This window comes from Lygodium microphyllum, chromosome 19 (assembly GCF_053477565.2).
Source record: "Lygodium microphyllum isolate KBCC chromosome 19, Lygodium_microphyllum_v1.1.10, whole genome shotgun sequence".
Lineage (NCBI taxonomy): Eukaryota > Viridiplantae > Streptophyta > Polypodiopsida > Schizaeales > Lygodiaceae > Lygodium > Lygodium microphyllum.
In genome coordinates this window covers 77,884,747-77,908,335 of record NC_141153.1, presented here as the reverse complement: position 1 = coordinate 77,908,335, position 23,589 = coordinate 77,884,747, and the positions used below count along the sequence as shown (strand labels likewise).

The following is a 23,589-nucleotide window of genomic DNA, read 5'->3' as shown; positions in this document are numbered from 1 at the left end:
ATGCGGCTTTGTCAAAAGTAAACCTCAATTCTATGCATGAGAGACAATTTGTCTAGTTAGAACAACACTCAAAGCTAAGGATGTGTTGATACATCAATGGCATTGCATTTATGAATGTCTTCCATCAACTGATAGTAACCTCAATAAGGACTATGAAGGCTTCAGAGTATGTGGTATGTAAAGCTCAATTATGTACACATGAGAAATTCATTGTCTAGCTGGAGCACACTCTTCACCCTCCTCTTGTACCCCTACAGCCTTCTTCAACTTCCTTGCCCAAGCTGCCTCCCTCTTCAGCTTACTCAGGCATATGGATGTGGCATGCTCTAGCCCACTTGTAAAAAATTTTGATAGTATACTTCAACAAATGCGTCAAAAGCTGCAACCTTTCTACACTTGGAAATGATATTGCTATCACTATCTTCTTTCCAAGCCTCGATGAGTACTTCATTCCCCACCTATCCAAGTTTGGCAAAGCATTTGGCCATGTCCTACATAGAGATAAGACCTTTGCAAAAAATCTCGGAGAACCCCCACTTTTAACCCTTGGACAAGATCATTGTCCCTACAAGATCTCTTGATACCCATCACCTAGACTATTAGGATTCCATCCATTGGCGAAAAGATTCCTAATTAAGAAAATCTCATATTTAGGCATCCCTTAACAACTTTTCTCTACAAGATGACGGATCATCGCGCAATAAACTCTCCTAGGACAAGTTCACAACAAACTTCCTTTCAGGATGAGGGAGGTAGCAAGTATCCTCTACATGGGAGAAGCCACGCAAACCGGCAAGAGACAACACATCCTTAGGCAAAAGAGGAGCTAGTACAAACAACAAAGAGATCGAATTCACACTTGACAAAGGGTGCTTCTAGCAACAAAGGCAGACTAAGGGACAATGGAAAGTAGTCAAAAATCTTAAACTAGCAACCCCATCCGCACTAGCTTCACCAACTTCCACTTTTACGAACACTTCGTGGGCCCCCAATAGCCAAAAATACCCCACATGCCAGAAACCCCTTAAGAACCCAACATCACATTGTCCATTTTTTAAAGGCTCGCCAACCGTTACACCCAAGCGACAAAGATGCAACAATTGTTAGAATTTGCCAATTCTATGGGCAATGCCCAATGTTTAAGTCTTTATTTCTTTTTCAATTCTTAGTGTGAACACAACTAAAGTTATAAGTTGTGTCACCACTCTTAGCAGTTAGAGTTAGAGTCAGTTAACTCTAGTTGAGTTAGAGCGAGGCCTATCTTAGGCCTATCTTGTACTTTTCATTCTCATTCTTTCAATTCAGCAAGTAGACTCTACTCTTTTGCTTCAACACACTCTCATTGTCTCTGTTTTCTCTCCTCCAAAGCTAGTTGTCATTTTCCAACATTTGGATTCACTTCAGCCAGTGTCAACCAATGCCACCCAGCCTAAGCTCTTGTTACTGTCAGCCAGCTCTCTTCCCACGGAAGAGAGGTACGAGCTGCTGCTGTTTTCAGCCTGCGTGTAACCTATGCGCAGTCCCGTACACAACTTGCACACAGCCCGAGAGCTACTCTTTTGAAGGAGGTCTTGCTGTTTTCAGTTCTGACCCTTATTTTCACACCTCTCTCCACCATATTCTCAGCCCTGCTTGAGAATTTCTGCAAACCCTTAAAAGTGCAGAAACCCTAATTTTCAGATTTGGCATTTTTCCGAAATTTCTGCAATTTCCCATCTAATTTGGCCGTCTCTTTCTAAATCTCAATTTGTGCCGCCCAAAATTTGGGGCTTTTGTCAATTCTCACTCCCAATGTTCAATTTGACAAGCAATTTGAAGAAATTTCACAATTTCTTTGACATTCCCGCCAAAAGTTTTGACACTTTTGCTAGAATTGCAATCCCACGTTTGTAAATCTTCATTCGAGAACACCAACATTGCACAATTTCATTGACATCTGCACAATAAATTTGGGGTCTTTTGTCCTAGAGGCTCTGGCACACATCATGAGGCGGATTCCAGCTGTTGTTCCCTGTTGGCACGCACCCCGAGGTGACATTACTGTGGAAATGCAAGCTGAAAGGTAAGAATTTCTTCAAGTTCTTTGAAATTTTCGAAAGAAATTCGAGGCTTTTGCCCAACACGCTTTCCACGGTAGCAAACAAGGGGTACAGTAGCATTTAATTGCTATTACAAATAGATTGAGCAGAAAATTTTGAAAAAATCTAATAAATTTTTGTAAGAATCCGCATTAAGTTATTGTAATTTGTACTTTTGAGGACACGCATTACAAGGCACGTGTGGTATAGTAGTGCATTGCTATTATTTATTGGCTGAGTGCTAATTTGGATCAAATTGGGCACACTCTGGCATTTGTGTGATAGTTTGGTACTTGTTGTATAATATGAAGGGGACTTCTGGTAATCTGAGGAGTACAATCTATACTTTAGCAGAGAGGTATTTAGCTGCAAATCTTTGTCCATTACTAACAGCATGGCATGTCAAGGGACTAGTGATCAGAGCAACATCCTTGGTGTCCTATATCAGAAAGACAAACTTGATGCATCAAACTACCCATTGTGGAGTATTATGGTCCGCCACCATTTTGTAGCGAAGAACTTGTGGAACTATGTTATAGGTGATTTGCAACAACCACGAGGTCATGCACCTCAAAGTAACGCTACAGGACAAGCTGTTGATGCTGCTACCCCTCCTACCAAGGATCAAAGGAGATGCAACTCAAAAGATGCACATTCACTTTCTTTGATTTCCTCGTCAATGAAAAGATTGATCATTCCACACATTCCCTCTTGTAAGACCTCAAAATAAGCATGGGATGTACTTGAGCGTATGTTTGCAACATGTAACGAGGCCAAAATATCTTATCTCCATAGAGAGTTGACCAATGTGTACATGGATGAGGATGATAGCATGACAGATCACCTTACTCACATACAAGATTTACATGAGCAATTGGTCAATGTAAATGAAATTATTTAGAATGGTGAATTGGTAAACATTACATTGACCTCTCTTCTAGAGTCGTATCTAGGTTTCTGCACCTCTTCTATGTTGTCTTTGGAGAAGGGAGGGGGAGGATGGGATAGCCCCTTCCATTTGTGGAGTTGAAAGGCCTCTTGTTGTAAGAGGAACAAACTCAAAATAATGTTGCATTGCGTTCAGGAGATGTGGCTATACTTTCCAAGTCCAAAGGCAAAGGAAAAGTCAAGCAAAATGCAAAAAATCAGTAAATGTGATGCTAGACAAGCATCAAATAAGACTGTCCAAGACATAAAAAAGTCTAAAAAGAAACAAAAATGTAATTATTGCAATAAGGGAGGTCACTATATTGATTTATGTCATAATAGATTAGCTAAAGAGAAAAAAAAGGACTCCCGTTTTAGTTGTCCAAGAGACATTAGCCAACGTTTCTACCGATGGTGATGCTTCAGTCAACCTTGTGAAGGACTATGCATTTTTTACTTGACGGGAAGCAAATCGAGAGAGTTAAGTGGGAGAGGATCTAGAACCCTAATTTTCTATAAATTGGCAACCAACCCTCCACTCTTTTCTCAATCTCATTTTTGCAAGTTTCAAGTGTTATCAGCTTGCTGCCCACACTCCGTTCACGGAGGACATCTCAACCTTTGTTGTCCATCACTGTTCCCTGCAGTCTGGCGCCTGTTTCCAACCCTCCACACATTGATTGCTGTTATTTCTGCCTGGCGACTGACTACTGGTCATCTGCACTACTGTCATAAAGTCTACCACATCAGCAAACTGCTGCATTTGCACGCCCCAACTGCTGCGACTAACAATTTTTCTCTATTCTCAACTGTCGCTAGCCTCCACACTGCCTGCGTTTGCTGTCTACCTCCCTCTATAGCCTGCGTTTTCTGCACACTCTCTCTCTAGACTACAGTCTGCATCAGATCCAGCTAACATTCTTGCGTTTGCTAGTATTCAACATCCGGGGGCTGCCTTGCTGCAATTCGGGATCCGTTCGAAGTACGACACACTCTCCAGCTCATTACCCCTGCCCTAATCCTTGAGATACAGGAGTTCGAGGTTCAGGATTCATTCACTGCATAGTGTGTTTGCTGCATGAGCATCGTATTATTAGTAGTTATATCATTTCATTTATTCATTGTGTTCATTGTCTCTGAGTTACCCTAACCCTAACCCTAACTGTGTTCTTTTATCAGTTTGTGCTTTGTCGTACGGTTTCTGTTTATGCTTTTGTGTTAGGGTATTTTCTTTACAGGAGCTTCAAAGCACATCACTTCTAGGAAGTATTTGTTTTCCTCTTTCATTCAGCGGTTGCTAGGAAGTGTGTTACATATGCGAACAGCAACAATTATGATTTTTGTGGCATTAGGACAATCACTATTACTGCTGCAAATGGTTTTGACGTCATGCTTCTAGATGTCTTGTTTGTGCCTCGCATTACAAAGAGCTTATTGTCTATCTCTACTTTTAACAAGCATGGCGCTTAGGTCATCTTTGAGGATGACAAATCCATTGTCTCAAAGATGACCAATCCATTGTCAAAGATAGGGAAATAGATTACGCACTCAAGCTGTCTAGGACCCTATATAAGGGTTCGTTTTCGTTGGATACCTATGGATAAGAATGCCTTCACGGATAAGACTCTTTTTATTTTGAAATTAGATTTCTAGTTGCTATTATCATTGAAGCCCGGAGATCTATTTCATATGGCCTTCATCGAACACTATCGATGACAATTGAAGAGAAGAGGCTGCGGCAGCCTCTTCTCTTCAATCACTATCCACTGTGCTTGCAGCAGTCTGTCAAGGAATGAATCTTCTCTTCAATCATTAGAGCCTAAAGATCTGTTTCATATAGCCATTATCAATTATTACCAACCACAATCGAAGAGAAGCCTCTTCTCTTCTATCACTATCCCCCTGTTCTTGAAGTAGTCTGTGGATCTCTTCAAACTCACTTCCTAGTTCCCATTGTAACTCTATAGAGGCCTCCTTTGATAGGCCCAATGCCTCCAACCATCAATCAAGTGATTGGGTCTAGGTAATTGTATCATCTCCTCTCATTGTGTGTCTATTACTCCAATCCTCTGTTCAAAACAGCCCGTGCACTATGCCTGATCCATGTCCCCTCTTTGAAGCTGACTGATCATCCACCTTGAAAGTGGATATCTTGTCTCCACTAGTGGCAATGACTCCAAGATTTCCTGTCTGGAGAAGAGACTATCTAGTTCTGAGAGGTAGTTGAATCTATTCTCTACTTGAGAAGGACTCCTTCTGTCATTGTCTCTACCACAACTCTTGGTGCCTCAATCCCTGTAGTTTCTGCGAGTGGATCTCTTGTCATAGCTCCTTGAAAAGCAAACTAGTCTCCCACTGCAACAGCAATATGCAAGGAGAATCTCCAGTTAGAAAGATGGAGTCACACATCAGAAGAATTTTGCTCCAAGTTGTCATTGATGGAATTTTCTTCTCTCAGAAAAAAAGGTTGTCACACGTCTTCCATGAGCTTTCACTTCAGAGCAATAAGTTACAAGTAATAAACATCCATATAGAAAAAAAGTGTTTTACATTTACCTTCTCTTGTTAACTTCACATTGTGTTCAAACATTAGTACATCAGTTTGATGCTTTACGGCTCAATTAGAACCACACTATGCTTCTCTGTGAGTCCCAGTTTATCAACCCACCTAAAAGAAAGTTTCAAACATACAAATAAATAATGAGGGAATTAGGGGACACAAACCTCTGTGGCCAACAACAGGCTTGGACACTCGGCAGTATCAGGCAGAAAATCTGTGTACAGCTGCCAGAAATTGCCTTTTGTATCCATAGCCAGCAGAAGAAGACATGCTAGCCTGATATCCCAGTCACTCTGCAGGAACCCACATCACAATTTCAGGTGCGACAAGCAAGTAAGAACACAATAAATGTTGAGCTCCAAAGAGTATTTGTTTTTTCATCAGGGTCCCACCAAAGATCAACTCCTCTTAAACAACTCTCAACGTGCTCCTTATTCTCTTTTGTTATGACTTTATAGCTTCCATTAATAATGTGTTTCCAATTTGATTAAAGATATCTTTCAAGTTCAGACATGCAGATTGAATCATTCTTCATATATTTACTTATTAAACGGTACTGTTCATGAATCATTCTTTTGTATCTCTAATTATTACACAGTACTCTTCACTCATCCAATAATTTATAACCATTTTGGTAGCTCAAAAACAGTGGGTAGCTGACTCAAATATCAAGTTCAACATGAATTTGCACAATACACAATGTACATATCACAAGGCTAAGATACACAGGAGAGCTTCTAAGCTGCTGCTCTAGAGGGATTGAGAGCCAAGATGATAGATAAGGACATCAGCCAGCACACAGAGCTATCTGTTAGCCAGCATGTGGTACATAACTTCTTGTTGGGCCTTCTCTAGGTCATGCATTGACCACCTAAAGCAGCTCATCAGGATTTTCATTCAGTCAGGCAGAGATGGTAGCCCTGCGAGGACCAAGGTAGCTTGGGATGTTATCATCCAGTCTAGATCCAGATGAGGTTGGGGTTTATTGACCCAGATCTCAGAGTAGATCATTTATGGTAAAGCTCATTGTGAGGGGCCTTCTTCCGAAAAAGAGACAGTGTGTATTTTTTCAGTAGAGATGGATGGCAGACCTACGTGAGAGGATCTGGATTAGTTAGAGTTCACAAGATGCTCTTGACAAAGGATTAGAGTTGTGGCTCATCGTGATAGAATTTGGTACTTAGACCCATACCCTCAGACTTGTATGAAAGATGGATGGAGACATTGAGAGGCTTCACTAGCATGCTTGGGAGTGGATATGGAGAGATCCATTTGTAATGATGCCTCAAGGTGTCCCCTTCTTTGGCTATACCACTAGGTTGGGGAGCTAGATGAGTACGACTAGAGTGGCACTAGCTACACCTGAGCACAGGACTATCCAGGGTATATCACAACCTTTCCTAGCAAACTTCTGGAGGATATTGGAGGACAAGTTTAGACCAAGAAAGATTTCACTCTTTCTTTGGTTACTAGCACACAAGAGTTCAGCAGTTGGTACATGGCTTGGTTATGGTAGAGACCCTATTCCTTGCACTAGATGTGGGGAGCATGAGGAGACTCAAAGGCATTGCTTATGGGATTGCAAAAAGGCTGAGACCTCGACGAGAGCCCTTAGGATGGTGTCTCATGGCACTACAGATTTTGTGATTGCTATGTGGGGGACAGTTGCATGGGTCACTAAAAGAGGCCCAGCTTGTGGACATGAGGATGTACAGGGATGTCAAGCTTATCTCATCTCTGCACAGCTTATGAGCATGACTTTCATACCAGATTTCTCATAGAAAGCATGGACTCAAGGACATTGTCACAGATGGGAGCTCATAGCTAGCATTATTGCTTGGTACATATCGATAGCTAGTTGTAGCCAGCAGGCTATGGATTTTCTCGACATATCTACTGCATAGACTCTCTCCAGGATCTGAACACTGTGCATACTCTTCATGGGAAATGGGAGAGAATACAGGGCAGCTCAGAGACTATGAGGAAGAGGAGAGATGCTTTTCTCAGGACATGGGATTCTAGCAACTTTTTCCCCTTCTAGACCCACATGGTTTGGCTTTATAGACCTCTTAACTTGCCGTTCACTCAAGCTTTATAATAGACTTCCCCTTGTTATATAATTCTTGACATGGAAGTCCCTTACAAGGCTGCTTTGTAATTGGTTCTTGCCTTGGGACACTTTGTTCTGGGGTGAGTTAAGAGAATTTTCAATTTTCTCTGAAAAGAGAAGGCTAAGATACACAAGACAAATCGATGTGTCGAAAAACAAGATACAAACAAAGAAAACAAAATAAAAATTTCACTTGCTTACACAGCATTTTCTAAAACCTGCAAAAACTAAACTTCAATTTTTATAAAATGTCTCAAGTTGTTTCCCCTTCCCTTTTTTCATTGAAGGGGAGTTAGGGACCAACACAAGTGTTTTTTCAAATTTGAGATTCTAGTAAAAATTCCTTCTAGATAGTTAAGAAATAAATATATGATAAGAGCAAAAATCTGTACTATAATATGTGGCACCAATTTATAGAACATTCACAGAGAGAAGATTATATGATCAAGAAGTGCAAAAAATGAAAGGAGGAAAATGAGGGCATACATACATACATATGTACATACCTATGTGTGTGTGTGTGTGTGTGTGTGTGTGTGTGTGTGTGTGTGTGTGTGTGTGTAGAGAGAGAGAGAGAGCAAAGGTTATATTGATAGCTTCAACATGTCAAAAAATGGCCTACAAAAGCAAATATACAACCGTGTTGCAAGATTCATTATCATCCACCATAAACTAAGGAAAAAACCATCAACCTGAGAGCTATAACCTCCCTACCTCCATGGCCCCTCCCCCCCAACCTGCCCTCCCCTCTTGGGACATGAAATATCTGTCCCACTGACCAGAAAGAACTCAAGATTTGCTGTGTCGTCAAGCTGCATCATCAATAGAAATCAATCCGAGCCATGTCATATTCGATTAAACCTAGGTCTAGCATGTTGCTTTCCTTCCCATGACACAATCTTGGAGACAGCTAGCAACTCAGCTTACATGGAGTTGTCCTACAAACAATCATGGCTTGGATGCCAACCAGATTCCTAAAGCATCACTTTCCATGAGCAGATCAAGAGAGTCAACAAGACTAACACACTGATCAGTATTGAGTACATGCCATTCAGAGGCATGTATCTAGTATCCCATCATTCCCATGCACAACACCCCTATGTTCAAGAAAGAAGCATACGATGAAGACCCAAGATTGCTGACCAAAGCACATAGCTTGGGAAAAACAACCATCTGAGTGCCAACTAACAAAGCAATATCCCTCAAGATGGTCTTCGAACAAGGTACAAGTGGCAAATAATAGGAAAGCATGGGCAGCACAATTGTCTAGGCCACTTTAAGATGCACATGGAAAGTCCATGCTTGCGATTTGCAATAAACTCTCTCTTTTTTTCCCATTTAGAAGCTTAAATTAAATAAGTAAACATATATGCATCAGGCCTTCTAGCCAACCATAAGCCTTGTGCGTGTCTCTATGTGCATGTGTGCATCCATGGTTTTTTATAACCAAGGATTATAGATCAGTGTGTCAACCTCTCCTTGAGTTCTAACGACACCTTTTATATGGGACTTACATGTTGCCAAAGGGCCTTATACATACTTGATTCTTTATCAAGACATCAAATCCTACAAAAAAAAAGAGAAAAAGAAGAAGGCAGTCATATTAATATCTACTTGAGCACAAAATTACCTATGAACCAAAATGGTCGTTATCATTTATCCATGTCATATCTCATCATTGATAGAACAAATTGTCACAACACAACCAAAAAAACAAACCATTGTAATCTTTTTATTAATTTGCATAATCAATTATCTATTGAATATCTTTCCCTTGGAATTGAAAGATATCTAGAAAAGTGCATTAGATATCACCACTAATGAGAGGTCACAAGTTATGATGGACCCACATGGTGGGTTAAAAGAAAGATAATACATACTTCCACCTATATTACCCGATTGGGCACATCTAACTAGAACTCCAGCATATCACGATCACACTCGCACACAAAAAGAGGAACACCTTGACATATGGGAAAGATCCGCCAAAGTAGACACTTACAATCAGCAAAATGGTATGACCATAAAAAGTTTGTACAATGTGCATATATCAACTAGAAGCTTGGAATCCACATATCTTTGCATAGAACACTCGTATGAGAATTCCAACTATTTTTGTAATGTTCATGTACTCGGAAAGAGCTTTCACATGCTACTCATATTAGGGGATCCCTAAACTTTAGGAGATCCTTAAATTTTAGGAGCTCCAATTGGCCTAAAAATGTTAGTCCTAAAAAATAGAGATGACATCTAAAACTAGTAAGATCCTATTCTCACAATGCTTATTAAATTTGCGTATTTCTATTCTTGACAATTCTCAACCCCAAAAAGAAGTTCATCAAGAATAGAAAAGCATCAAGACACTTGTCACACAAGTTTCCAAGAGTCCCACCATTTATCACACTTCATGACATCTAACTCAACATTTGTCTTGTGGTATTCCACTTTACCTCTTTGCACTAAGTCTCTCTTTATCAAATAAAAAGAGCTCATTTTCTCTCATTCTATGTTAACTTCCTTGCTTTAAATTCATGCACAACAATTGAAGATTGTCCCAAAGTTGATCCCAACCATCTCCTAATCCTCCACTCCATCATCAAATCCCTCAATTTCCCTCTTCTCTCACTATGGCTTTGCAAGGCAGCAAACCAATAGATTCAATACAACACCTTCTTTTCCAGCTCTTCCTCCGCTTCAAGGTCAAAGAGAAAGCCATGTCAATGTAAAGGTCCTACAAGAAGTTGGCCACCTTCAACCATCAACTTATCTCCATTTCTCGTATCTCTTAACAAGGACGTGAAATTTTATTGTTTTGGTTAGCATTTAATTAAAAGTTAATCAAATGTGCTAATGTGACTTGCACAATTGAGGTGCAAGTTAATTATTTCACAGTGCAGAACCCAAGACCTCGAGATATCAATTTATGCAAAAGGCAAAAGTTGAAAGAAGTTATGTCTAACAGGTACTAGGTGATACTCAGTGTTGGATTTGGGCCTACACTGATTTATTGGCCACTGATGTCAGTCGTGGCATTAGAGACTAGGCATTAATTAAATAGTTAATGTCATTCCACGGGTCAATAACTCCTTAGAAACACTTGGGAGACAAATTAGCCTAGCTAATTTAATTATTGGTTAGTGGAATTATTTTTCTAGGCACGAGAATAATTATTAAATTAATTTTCAGAATCAATATTTCAAAAATCAATTTAATAAGCTAGATAATGCTAAAAAATGAAATTCAAAGGCTGCCACTTAGTAAAGCATGCACATGGAAGTGGGAAAGAGGTTTTAAGGCTAAGACAGAGAGGCAGAGAGCATCATTCGAACCTTGTCCTAGCTAAGAGAGACACAAAGAAGGCTGCCATAGTTGCTACAAGAATTGTTAAGGGCTATTTCAAACAAATAACATCGTGTCCCGTGTGTTCCATAGATGGAGACAGCTTTCTTCATCTTCAGTGTATTCCATCAATGGAGACAGCTTTCTGCCAAATAACATCATGTTCAATGTGTTCCATCAATGGAGATAGCTTTCACGGCTATGTAAATGGGTTAGCAATTGATTTCTTCCATTTTCTCGCGATGGAAGTCTCAAATTCCTCTCTTTGACATTCTTTCTCATCCTAGAGCCATTTCTCAACTCCCCTCAACATTTTCCAACAATTTCAATATTCAAAGGTGGAAACATTGGAAAAACTTTGTTATAAACCGTAATCTATAGCAAAAATTAGAGTTTGAATGCCACCTCAGGATGCATGCTCAGAATTGAAGACCTAGGACTTGAATTCAAACAACTAAAATTAAATAATTTCAAGGAGATTCAAGAGACCAACCAACCAATATCAATGTGGGGCAAATTTTGTCTCACAAGGAGCATGATGAAGGCCAAATCCATAAGCAAACCAAGGGGCGAATTGGTTTGAAGGCTTGCTAGTCACTTTTGACAATAAAAGACACTTGGATTAGCAAAAAGAGATCAAGTAGTAGCCTGAAATCTCTCCATCTCACTATGGATGACATCCACAAGATCCGCCCTTTGCAAACTAGCAATCAAAGCATGAGAAGGAAACTGTTGTTGCTGAGAACAAAAAACATCCTAAGGGGGCAACAGCCTCCCACGAGCACTTTTATCAACCACACAAACGCAAAGATTGAATTTTCATGTAAGAACCCCTAGCTTTGCGTTGAAAACTTTGAGTAATAGGATGAGGAGATGGGTGAGCAAGAGTTCAATGAGATTCGTGTCGAGCATTGCATCTAACCATAGTGACCCCAAGAATCATCCTGAGGAGGCAAATCCCGACCAATTGAATGCAACTCACGCTCAATACCAACCTCGGAAACATCCTTATTTCCATTATCACGTCCATGCAGGGCAAGAGGCACAGGAAGAGCAATATCTTGATGTTGAGTCAAAGGCTCAGGATCACGCTCTTGCATATCCATGTCAAGGTCAAAAGAACGTACAAAACCTCAGGGCTACTATTACATTAAGAAATAAAGTGGCCCAATTGGCCACATCGAAAGCAATGTCCATCAAATGTCCCTCATTTGAGCTCAAAAACCAATGTCTGTAACCCAGGGACCTCAAAACAAATTTTAGTAGGCCGAAGTTTCCCTGTCCCAAAGTATACAAGCCCTATTTGTATTACGGGATGCCAAACAGGGCTCCACCAAGACCTCGCCAAACGGAACTCAAAATCAAAGGAAGAGCTCTCCAAACATGTGCAGGAAAATTAACTACCTCCACCCAGATTGGGCGTCCTTGCCGACCAGTTGACCATCCAAAAACAAAGGAATACGTAGCATAAAGCGAGCATGCACATTTTAAGTATGAAAAAGGACCTTAAAAAACCCCTTCACTCCATCATAAATCTCTTCCACAAGAGGAGCTTGCACTTCCCCAAGAACATCATCATGACACAAATCATCACTCACAAGCATGGATTGCAGCCAAGTACAAATCTGAGCAATCAAAGGAGTCCTACCCGCAAAATAAAGGATGGCTGCCCTCTCATGAAACGCAACAATCTGCTGTAAAACTAAGTCAGTTTCCATGACAACAACCACATGATCCCCTTCCGGTCAAGAGCTCACTTTACCCCATGAACTTAATCAAACATAAGATTGTTGGCAGTGGCAACCATGAACTGGAAAGGCTCATTTGCCTACAAGCAAGAACCATGAACACCTTGTTGAGGCGAATCTGGAGGACGCAAAACCGGTTCATCAACCGACTCAACCAATTCTTTCTCATTCCCATGTCCAAGGAAAGCCACATCAATACCACTCGACGCCTCTATATTAACCATGATAAAAGTCCAATCTTTGTGAGTGCTGCGCAAAATTGCAGATGCGACAACAAGTACTGTCTGAGGTAATAACTGTAGATCTGCATTGGATTGGAGCTCAAATCTGAAGGTCTAACTGTGAGTAGCACCTTGTCTGTACTCATGCCATAGGTTAGAAACACTGTCTAAGGTAATAACTGTAGATCTGCATTGGATTGGAGCTCAAATCTGAAGGTCAAACTGTGAGTAAAACCTTGTCTGTACACACGCCATAGGTCAGAAAACACGTTGCTTTCACTTAAGACAGCAGAAGAAGAGCAGAACACCATCACTATACAAACGCCCTGCTTAGAATCTCAGGACTCTCTCTCTCTCTCTCTCTCTCTCTCTCTCTCTCTCTCTCTCTCTCTCTCTCTGTGGCACGCAGGAACATGCCTTTCAAGGACAGCACATAGAGCACAGTATTAAGCACATAGGTCAGAACTGGTCGCCCCACAGGTGTAATTTGCAGACGCTCCCTCGCTCGCTCCCTCTCTCTCTCTCTCTCTCTCTCTCTCTCTCTCTCTCTCTCTGTGTGTGTGTGTTTCTCTGTCAGTCTTATGAGCTATACTGTAGGGCAGTGTGGTTGCAGATCCAGTTGAATACAAGGCAAGCACAAGAAGGCAAGGCGAGTGCGTGACTAGGAAGGCAAGGCGAGCACACAGTTTCCATCATCTCTCTCTCTCTCTCTCTCTCTCTCTCTCTCTCTCTCTCTCTCTCTTCGTGAAGAAAATTGAATTAGATAGTGAATATTTACATCAGACCATCAGGTCAACATTCTCTCTATAACTCTTACTTTCTATTACAATAGACCATCAGGTCAGCATACTCCGTCTCTCTCACTCTCTGTGTAACTAATATGTACATGAGGCCTACAAGCTCTCAGAACAACCAGAACAACCTATTACATGAACAATACTAATAGATCAGACAGAAGGAACAACTGGAGTAGAGCGAACAATCGCCAGCCAGGGAGCAGCAATATCTGGAAGAACCAGCTCCGCTAACATCATAGAGGAGATTTGCCATAACACTATTCCACGCACCTGGGCCACATGCCCATGGATGCCCAATGCTGCATCAAAAATACAGGCATTCCGAGTACGCCATATATGCCACAGGGCTGTGCATCTGAGGAAATGAAATAGGCAAGAACAATCTGAACTCAAAGAGGGCAGAGAGGACATATTTCCCATAAGCCAGGGACGAACCGGTAGGCGGTGCTGAGTCACCGAGAACAACACACGGGAAATGAATTTCCAAATATGTCGCGTCACAAGGCAAGAGAGAAAGAGGTGAAGCAATGTCTCATCACACGTAGTGCAAAAAATACAATGCCCAACAGAGATTTTTCAAGCACGGAACACTTCACCCGTTGGAGAGACCCCCAATAAGCAACCGCCACATGAACACTTTTCCCTGATATGGGACCTTAGACTTCAAAAGTTGGATAAATCTTTCCCGCCACTTCTTTTTACTATCCCTGCGATGCCATAACCTATTCACTTTCCCCATGACCCAATTCTTGGCTTCCACCATCTGATGATATATCTGATTAGCTCACCTTTTCCCAAAGTCATCACGAAGCACAAACATCCAGTCGCGCCAAGGATCCAATGGCTGTAACATGTAACCCAGGCAAAGGAAAGAACCTCTGAAGACTGTCCTGGATGGACGAACAAATGTCCATGTATCCATGAGGCACCCTAAAGTACTGACAAATACGCCTAAAGCAATAAAGACAGGGCTGCCCAGGAATAACGCCATCATGGATTGTCTTCAACCCCAACCTAGCCATCTGATTGAATTTGTCTCGCTGCAAATCTTTTAGTGGCCAATCCAATAACCTCGAAGAAGCCACTATTTCTTCTTGCACCGAAATCTCCTGCCAGGAAGCTATCAAATGAGAAAGGAGAAAAGACTAGGAGACCTTTAACGGCCTTGTAGAATTAATCACATGCCACCATGAGGCATCAATAACTGTGCTACCATGAGAGATGTCAGTCTTTTCTATGAGGAATTTGGCAATGTCTGACCAAGGATGACACTGAGTACATAGACTTTGCAACAGGAATAGCCTCAAAGCGGCCATATGCAAATTGACATGTAGCAAAGCTGCACCCCCCATCCTTTTCGGAGTGGTCACATGCTGCCAGGAGATCCATACCTGCCCCAAACAATTGCCTTTCTTTTTCTAGAGCATAAATCTGGTAGGCTAAACCAAATCAAAAATGGACTTCTTAGTCTAAGGAAGCAATGGCAGAAAGAATGAGATCATACTGATCATAATGCATTGAGCCACTTTTAGTCTAACATATAGTGGCCAACTCTGGGATTTCCAATACATGAACCTGTCATAAATTTGGGAGGCCATCCAATCCAGCAAGGCTCGGGGAGCAACCTCCACACCAATAGGATATCCCAAGTGCCTGGTTATATTACCCTTGTGATCACAATTCCATTCCAGCCCAAGGCTTGCAAATCATTCTCCGTACAAGAAAGAAGGGTGGATTTCTGAGTATTAATGTGAAGACCCGATGCCAAAGCAAAAAGATTCAAGGGCACCAGTGCCCGGTTAACATTAATACGATCCGCCTTAAGGAATATAGAAGAATCATCTGCCAAAGATTGACCCACAAGCTGGTCACCGCCAGAAAGAGTCAAGTCAACTATCTGACCTTGAGCTACCAACTTATCCAGTAATGAGAGCATGGGGTGAGTTACCAAAGCAAACATCAAAGGGCTGAGAGGACAGCCTTGCCGAAGGGACCGAGATAAGGCAATTTCCTCCGTAATCCCTCCATTAAGAGCAATACGGGCCACAGCACCCTCACCGATAGTATCAACTAGAGAAATCATACGGGTTCCAAACCCCATTGTAGACATTAATTGCCGCAAGAAAGACCAGCTCACATGATCAAAAACCTTCTCAATATCCAGCTAAAGCATAACAACCTGCTGGCTAGAAGCTTTGGCATAGTCAATTCCGACCTTTAATAAAGCCGTATTGACATGGATGAATGAGGTGCGGAAAAACTTTCAGTAATCAGTTGGCAATAATTTTGGAGAAGATTTGATATAACGATCCCATAACAGAAATGGGTCTCCATTGTTTCAAATAGGTCAGAGAGAGAACCTTGCGCAACAACCTAATGACAGCAATCTTCCAATCCGAAGGCATCATACCACAGTTCCACACCTGCTGACATAAGCGAGTTAATGGGTCCTTAAACAATTGCACATGGGCTGAAAACAGCTCATTAGGAAGCCCATCCCAACCTGGACTTTTCATTTGAGGCAAGTGAGACAGCACTTCCACCACTTCATCTTCAAAAATATCAGCCTCCATCAGATCCACCCATTATGGTTTGACCTGATTACTAACCAGGTCACAAATATAAGTTCGAGCAGAGAGAACAACATCGGAAAGAATCTCTTTCGGACCCAACAAGGCCCTATAAAAGTCAACAGTCATCCGAATAATAGAGGTAGGGTCGGTCACCAAATCACCTTGCCCATCCTTTAAGCGCACAATATTTTCGCGGGCATATTTCTAATGCAGATGAGCAAAAAAATGATGAGTTTGACAGTTGTTATCATGTAAAGCTTCAGCTCTAGCCAACAATTTGTATTTTGCATGTTCCTCTTCCTGGAGAGATTAGACCCTGCCTTTCAGCCATTCAATGCATGTGAGCAAGTCATCATTGGAATCCCGAGTCTGACACAGAGACAAGGAATGAGCTAATAAGAATTGAGCATGCTGCAATTCAGCTCGAAACAAGGAAGCATGTTGAATACCATATGGTCGGGATAATGCTCGCGCATTGTCCTTAAAAACCGCCCATGCTTCCATCCCTATACATAGGACCCTCAAGCTAAAAGAGGCTATCAGTTGCTGAACACCTTCCATAAACTGATTTTGCTACAAAAAAGATTGATTAAACCGAAGAGGCAAACGGGCAAGGAGAGCCTTGAATGCATGAATAGGTCTACGGCTCATTTCCAAGACCAAAGGGTAATGATCTGACAAAACATGCTGTTTTTCCAGACGCATATCGATGAGACTGCAAGAAGAAAAGAATCACTTTGGCAAATATATATCCTATCCAGTCTGGCCCAAGTGTTTGGATGCTGAAAAGAACAATAAGTGTATCCAACTTGTGATGGATACATCCAGGACCACATGTCCTGTTTCAAAGATGCCGCTACAAGAGCATCCCAAGCATGTCTCTCAAGACCATCCATAACCGAATGCGGAGAGGTCACCTGATCTGCAGACACACAAGCATTAAAATCACCCATAGCAAAGCCTTGACGAGCCATGGCAAGGCAATGCAAGTCTTCCCAAAGCTGACGATGTTCCCTTGCATTAGAAGGAGCATACACACCTACAATCCACAAAACCTCACCCTCATAAATTATTTCAAGAATCAAAAATCAGCCCCGAGGGAGACCAACGATGGATGTAGGGAGGATTTGACCGCCAACATAACTCGCGATTTGTGCGGAGGACGACCACTAAAGAAAACTGCATAATCCTTATATACATATGAAGATCCAGCCAAAGCGTGTTGTTTATACTCCACAGCATAGAAAACATCCCATTTTCTAGCTAGCACCACTTTCCACAACCGGTACTGCTTTTTGCCCAAAGAAATACCTTTCACATTCCACAGAGCAATTTCATAATGAATCACAAATGAAAAGAACTATTGAACCGTTGCTTTCCCTTTCCTTTTTACATCACTAGCCTTCGCAGCCTGGAATCTCTCCATTTCACCTCGAATAACATCAACAAGATCTGCCCTCTGCAAGCTGGCAATGGAAGCACAAGCCTCCCACGCACATCGAAGCGCAAAGCAAAATCAAAAGGCCTTTTATCTTCTACTGCCGGAGCACGCGAAGATAGGGGTTTCATATAAAACCCCCTTCCTCTACGTTGAAAGGTTTGAGTGATAGGGAGGGGCAGAGGATGAACAGAGCGAGAATCCTGTCTTGCATTACGACGAACAACTGTAAACCAGGAATCCTCCTAAAGAGGCAAATTCTGCCTACCCGCAAGCGAAGCACACTCCCCATCAGCATGGGAAGCGTCCTTCTTGCCTTCATTACAATCATGTTGGAAAATCTGCTCAGGATCAGCCACGGTCTTCTAAATCATTTGCTAAGGGAGGTGGTCTTGCATTTCCATATCTAGGTTCATAGGGCATTGTCCTACCTCCATATTTTTGTCGCATTCCGAAATGAAATGGCCCAACTAGCCACATCTGAAACAGTGTCCTCCAAAAGTACCCCATTTCAACTCATATACCAACGTTTGTAGCCCTGGAAGCTCAAAAAAAATCTTCATCGAGTGAGGTTTTCCTACATTCCAAAGCATACATGCCCTATTCTAATTGCGGGAAGCTAGCCGAGGTTCCACCAAAACCTCCCCAATGGTTCTCAAAACAAGAGGGAGAAGCCTCTAGAGATGCCCCAGGAAATCCACCACCTCTACCCAAATGGGGCATGCCTGTCTTAGCACCTCCTGAAACTCAACCATGGGCATCCAAGGGACCACATGAACTAGTTGCCCATCCATAAACAAAGGAATGCATTGCCTAATAAGAGCCCGTACTTCTACAGAAGGAAAAAGAACCTCAAAGAGCCCCTTCAAGCAAGCCATCATAAATCTCTTCCACCAGGGGGACCTACATGCACCCTGAAACTTCTTCAAAGCACCGTTCAAAACTGGCAAGCATAGACTACAGCCAAACATGAATTCTGGTGATCAAAGGGGTCCTTCCAGTAAAATAAAATATGAATGCCCTCTCATGGAAAGCAGCTATCTATTGTAAAACCAAGTCGGTTCCCATGACTCCAACTACTTGATCCCCATCGAGTACTGCATTAGCTTTATCCTCATTATGATGGACATATTCTGACATAAGATGATTCGCAGTGGCCAGCATGAATTGTAAAGATCCATCGGGCTGTGAATAGAAAACATGAACCTCTGGATGAGACAAATTCGGGCCCAAGACCAGTTCTTCAACTGAAATCCTACGATGTTTGTCCATCTCTTCACTATCTTGCAACGGCCCGAGTTCATCAGCCAAGGAATCGCCATCGGGATCAGCAAAGTCTTTGTCATTCCCTTGCCCAATCTGCTGATCGAGAAAGGCCATATCGATGCAATTAGATTGTAGAGCGAGACTGTCACTTTCCATTTCGTCGCTGGCAGGAGAAGTCATCCTTACAGAATCAAATTGAAGGTGCAAGCAATGTCAGGGCGATGCAGGCGGTGTCAGAAATGGTACACCCTAGGCCAGCCTTTTCCCTCTCTCTCTCTCTCTCTCTCTCTCTCTCTCTCTCTCTCTCTCTCTCTCTCTCTCTCTCTCTCTCTCCTTTTTCACTTCTCTCTCTCTCTCCAATTGAATGCACTAAATGAGTCTCTTCCAACTCCAAACGGCCTTCCATACCATTGCATGGGCATTTTTGCCAAGTGGTAGTAGCCTTCTACTCCCATTTTCCAACAATTTTCGGCCAATTCATTAATTTTAAGAGATAATTACTTTTTAAAATTAATTTCAATCCTTTTGACCCTCCCGAAAGTAAAAAATGCATATCCACGATTTAATTGGTTAGGCTATTTGCAACCCCAAGTGATCCTTGGCCTTCATTGACCCTTAGACTTGCATAATTAGTTAATTAATGTCTGGTCCCTAGTGTCACTGCTCATGCTTAATGGCCAAATAATTGTCCTAGCCCCAAACTCACACCAATAGACATCCAAAACTAGTTGGCATAACTTGTCACAAGTTTTGCCTTTGAGCACTACCTCCTCAGGGTCCTTGGCCTAATACCGTGAAATAATTGTCATGTGCAACACATGTGCCTTACAAAATTGCACATTTGATTATCGCATTAATAAAATGCTACTAGCAAGAGCAAAGCATCTCAAAAATTTCATGTCTCCATGATAGTTGCCTTCCGAATCTTAAGAGTATTTGGTGAAGTTTTCCCTTGAATAGGCTGCATCAAACTATTAAATAGAACTCAAGGCTTTTGGGCTATCTTGTACACCATTGAAGGACTCAAACTTCACCTCTTTTCTATTCTCATCATAGTCTTTTGTTGCCCCTTTAGGAGGCAAGTTGTCATCCATTGGTTGCTGCAAAAAGGGTTCATTTGATGTATTTGCATCATTGACCAATACCAAAAGAAGCATTTGCATGACTAGCACTCATTCCTCGAGTCCCATAAGCATTTGGGGGTGCAAATGCATTGCCATTTTGTGTCCTAGGCATCATGCCAATACAACCATGCATAGGGTTATGCATTGTATAAGCCATACTTGCATACATTAGGCCTCGACACAAGCGTTGGTTGTTGCATACTATACGGGGTTGTGCCATACATTCCCATATGTGGTTTGTGATCCACCATAGCATGGAAAATAGTGCCACCACCAGAGTATTCTGTCTACCCCATCATTGCATGCATGCTTAGTTGTCCAAAACCCATTGGATTGGCACTATTAAGATGGCCTTGCATTTGGGTATCCAATCCCAACTGGTACCATTTGCTTTTGCTCATCCCCAACCTTGGATGCAGGTTATGGGCGATTTTAATGCATGCGTATCTACAAATCAAGCGACTTCATCTCACTCAGTCATGGATGGTTCTGAGCGTCGGGCTTGGGATGCACTAGCAATTGTGTCTTTGAAACAAGACATGTGGTCTTCGATGCATCCTTCACAGTCTAGATATACTTACCGCTCTCTTTAGCATCCACATACTTGGGTCAGATTTGATAGGATATACATTTTTTAGAGTAATTATTTTCTTCCAGCAAAGATTTATATGTGGGTGGAGCAACAGCATGACTTGTTAGATCCCCTTGATTTTGGAATTGACTCATAGGACAATTCACGCCTTTAAGGCTTTGCTTGCTCATTTACCTCTACGTATCAATCTTTTTTGCTGTAAAATCAGTTTTTGGAGTGTATCCAACAATTGATTGTTTCTTTTAGCTGGAGGATTCTGTCTGGGGGTATGGAAGCATGGCCTGTATTTAGAGATAATGCGTGTGCGTTGTCCCAATAGTATGGTATTCAGCATGCTTCTTCTTTTCAAGCTGAATTGTGGCATTCACAAACTTTGTTTGCTCACTCGTCTCTATATCAGCCACGGGATACTACTAATGACTTGGTTACATACATTGAATAGTTGAAATGTAGAGTTCAGTCTCTTCAAGAGAAGGAATATGCTAAATATAAATTGTTGGCCCAAGCGGAAGCTTTGCATGATAATAATTGTCAATCTCATTAGTTCTTTGCTCATTTACACCAAAAATATGCTCAGAAAAATATTGTGTGTTTGTTACATGAGCCGGGTGATATGGTTACTGAGCATGTCTCCATTATTTAAATGTGCATTGACTATTATAAATCTTTGTTGGGTCCACTGGAGATTCTTTCTGATGTTGTTCTATCTACTCATCGATACATTTGTGACTAGGTTAGTAATCACGTTAAGGCTTAATGGGTTGATTGATGGAGGCTAATATCTCAAAGGCTAAAGTGGAGGATGTGCTTTCCCATTTACCACGTAGGAAAAGCCCTAGCTGGGATGGGCTTGCTAATGACTGTTTTCAGCCCATGTTGAGCAACTTAAGGACCCATTACCTCGCCTGTGTCACCGAGTTTGGAATTCTAGTTTGATACCTTCATATTAGAAGATTGCAGGATCCGATTAATGCCCAAGGTTCCTTCTCTGACTTCCTTGAAACAATGGAGACCCCTTCCTATTATGGATTCTTTGTATAAAATCTTTTCTAAAATCATTGCCAATAGATTGTGGAAAGCATTTCCGCCCTTGGTTCATCCACATCAATATGGTTTCATTAAGAGACGGAATATCATGCATAACATTTTGAATGTTCAATTGGGGATTGATTATGCCAAAGCTTCTGGCCAAGAGGTTGTTATGCTCCAACTTGATCTTGAACACGCATTTAATGATGTCAACTGGTCTTTCTTGCAGCAGCTGATATCTACCATGGGCTTTCGTCCTTGCATGTCTTCTCTTGTTGATACCATTACTCAGGGTCTATGGCACATATTGTACTTAATGGGGGGATCACTGATGAAACTGCCTTGTCTCATGCTCTTTGGCAAGGCTACCCTCTCAATCCTTTGCTATTTGCCATAGTCACTCACTCAACACTCTCTTTGTTGGATAAGTTGGTTGATCAAGGCAAGATTGTTGGTTAGTCTCTTCCCAATGGTGTCGAACTTTTGCGTCAATCTTTGACTAATGATTCCTCTACCTTTCTCAAGAGTGATCAAACTAATGTGAATCAAGTAATGGTTATGTGGAATCTCTTTGCTTTAGCTTCAAGGCTTCATATTAATGCTCAAAAATCTACACTGATTTCTTGTAGGAAGAGTGATTTGTAAGCTTTGGATTGGCAAGGAGTTGTGATTTCTAAAAGAGATATTACCCAATACTTGGGTTATCCTATTGGTGTGGATGTAGCTCCTCACACCTTGCTTGATTGCATTTCATCCCGTATACATGATCAATTTATGTATTGGAAATCTCAAGGTTGACCTCTTCATGTGAGACTTAAAGTTGCTCAATGCATCATGATCACTATGGTCTCGTTTTTTCTGCCCTTACTTCCTTGGACTAAGAAGTCTCATTTGGAACTGGTTCATCCTATATGCTTCATATTGTGGAAGAAGAAAGGGAATCATATGGGCCAGGTGTGGATTTCTTCGCAGCATGTGACCACTCCTAAAAGCATGGGGGGAGCAACTTTATTGGATGTTAATTTCCATATGGTTGCTTTGAGATTGGCATTTTTGCAAGCTTTATGTGTGCACAATCATCCCTCGATAGATGCTGCAAAATTTCTCATTGAAAAGACTGGTATCTCACATGGTCACATAGATATTCAAGTTTCTTGGTGGCATGTGCTGAATTCCATGAGGCCTATTAAGGCCTCTCAGTCTTTTCTCCTTTCTCATTTGATTGCATCCTAGCAAGAGATTTTGCATTTCATAGTTTAGCACCATTCTAATCTTCGTAAGGAGGAGAATTCGCTACAAGGGAAAGTGTTGGCTACCTCCAGGTTGTTGGGCTGGCTTGATAAAGACTTGGCGCAAGATAAGTTGAACTAGATGGCTCACATATTCTTTCCGGCACATTCGTCAGTACTTTCGAGTGCCTCGTGGCTATTATGACATTTGGCCGTCCTTACAAGAGCAACTTCCAAGGTACTCTCCATCGCCTACTTTACAATCCTTGTCTTCTTGGCAGGATTGGATGTCTATGCTACTTGATGATTTCGAGCGCACGTTAGCTAATCATATCTATCATTAAATGGTCAAGGTCAAGAGATGGGTCACTAGAAAGGCCAATAAAATATGGCATATTCGAGACAACAAAAAGAAGTGGCAATAAAGATTTCTCCAACTCTGAAAGTCTAAGATTCACACATAGAGCTGAGGCACCCCTGAGATTGATTTGTGTTGATCCTTGCGAGCCGACATCCACTTCTACCTTGAATAGCACGCTTTACTTCTTTTTGATAGTG

At 41.7% G+C, this 23,589-nt stretch overlaps 1 protein-coding gene across 3 annotated transcripts in view; it reads right to left on the bottom strand.

The window, feature by feature from the left end:
* Positions 1-23,589, bottom strand: part of PTAC14 (plastid transcriptionally active 14) — a 163,738-nt gene that overhangs the window by 96,903 nt on the left and 43,246 nt on the right. For all 3 annotated transcript variants that reach the window (XM_087700341.1, XM_087700338.1, XM_087700339.1), the window contains exon 6: positions 5,730-5,858. In XM_087700341.1, the coding sequence (XP_087556467.1) occupies positions 5,730-5,858 (129 nt within the window). The remainder of the gene's footprint in view (positions 1-5,729; positions 5,859-23,589) is intronic.